Source organism: Frankliniella occidentalis, unplaced genomic scaffold, assembly GCF_000697945.3.
Source record: "Frankliniella occidentalis isolate FOCC.00 unplaced genomic scaffold, Focc_3.1 Scaffold16, whole genome shotgun sequence".
Classification (NCBI taxonomy): Eukaryota; Metazoa; Arthropoda; class Insecta; order Thysanoptera; family Thripidae; genus Frankliniella; species Frankliniella occidentalis.
The window spans coordinates 151,083-152,466 of record NW_026267146.1 but is presented as its reverse complement, the minus strand read 5'-3'; the positions used below and the strand labels follow the sequence as shown (position 1 = coordinate 152,466).

At 70.2% G+C, this 1,384-nt stretch overlaps 1 protein-coding gene across 1 annotated transcript in view; it reads left to right on the top strand.

Annotated features, from left to right (window-relative positions):
- Nucleotides 1–79: 79 nt before the first annotated feature.
- Nucleotides 80–1,384, top strand: part of LOC113206354 (SKI family transcriptional corepressor 2-like) — a 63,899-nt gene continuing 62,594 nt past the window's right edge. Inside the window, exons 1-2 of the mRNA XM_052264139.1 lie at nucleotides 80–286; nucleotides 981–1,324. Of these exons, the coding sequence (XP_052120099.1) occupies nucleotides 1,075–1,324 (250 nt within the window). The 5' untranslated portion in view covers nucleotides 80–286; nucleotides 981–1,074. The remainder of the gene's footprint in view (nucleotides 287–980; nucleotides 1,325–1,384) is intronic.

Sequence of the window (1,384 nt, the reverse complement as noted above, 5' to 3'; positions counted from 1 at the left end):
CGCCCCGCGCCAGCTCCGGGGGCGGCCTCCCCCAGCCCGCCCGGCCCGGCCCGGCCCTACCCGGCCAGGAGTCAAGCGGGAGCCGCGCTCCGCAACGCCGTGCTCTCGCCGCCGCGCCGCGTCCGCCGCGCTGCTCTCGCCGCTCCGCTCCCGCGCCGCACCACGCTCCGGCCCGGGGGCCCGGCCCGACCCGACCCGGTGCACGACCGCCGGCTGCAGCCTCGCGACCCGCACCTGCGCGCACCCGCGGCCGCGCCTGCAGCAGCGGGGTGGGATGACCGGCACGGTGAGTACAAGGTCCCCGTCGTCAGCGGTGCAGCGGGCCGCCCGATCGGTAGGCCACCCTCGTACGCGCGCACACGGCTGCTCCCGCGTTGCCTATCTGCACGGCGCTCGGCTCGCTCGGTTCGCGAGCGCTACCCTCTTAGCGGTATCTGCCCGTCGGGATCTCCTCCTCATAGCACCGCGTCGTGCGGCTACGTGAGCTGGCTGGCAACGCGCCGACCTGCCGGCCATAACGCCCGCCCCGCCCTCCGCGCCGTGTTGTGTCTCCCCTCGCCGGTCCTTGCCCCCGCACCGCAGAGCTCGGCAGAGCCTGGCGGAGCCTGGCGGAGCCTGGCGGAGCCGCAGCGGCGCGGTCCCCCTTTTTACTGCCCCGCAGTCAACGCACGTCTGCCCGCAGTGATTGACATCTCTCTCGCTCGCTCACCCCCTTCTTTCTCTGTCTCTGTCTCCCTGTCTCCGTCTTTCTGTCTCTCTCTCTCTGACTCTCTCTCTCTCTCTCTCTCTCTCACTCACTCACTCACTCACTCACTCACTCACTCACTCACTCACTCACTCACTCACTCACTCACTCACTCACTCACTCACTCACTCACTGTCTCACTGTCTCACTGTCTCACTGTCTCTCTCTTCCCCTCCCACCATCTGGTCTGCCGAGTAGTGATGACTGACGTCTCTTTCCGTCGCTCTGCACACAGGAGGCGCCGGACCCCGGACGCCGGGTGTAGCGGGCCGCCCCCCGCCGCCCGGTCCCCCCGCGGGGATGCACGGGCACGAGAGGTAGCGCGCGCCATGCGTCGCCTGCTCCAGGAGGCGGTCCGGATCACAGCGACGCCAGCCGCGGACGGCACGCCGGCGCCCGCCATGGCCGCCATCCTGAGGGCCAACGCGTCCGTGGCGCCCGGCACGACGCTGGGCCCGCTCGGTGTGACGCTGGCCAGCACCATGCCCCCCCTGGGGCCGCTGGACCCGCCCTGGCCGGGCTCCAACAACACCAACCTCACGCTCGCCGCCGTGGACGACGAGTTCGCCGAGGACCTAGGTGAGCTGCACACCCCCGCTGATGTTGTTCTTCCTCTTGTGTGGAGTTTCATTTTAAAAT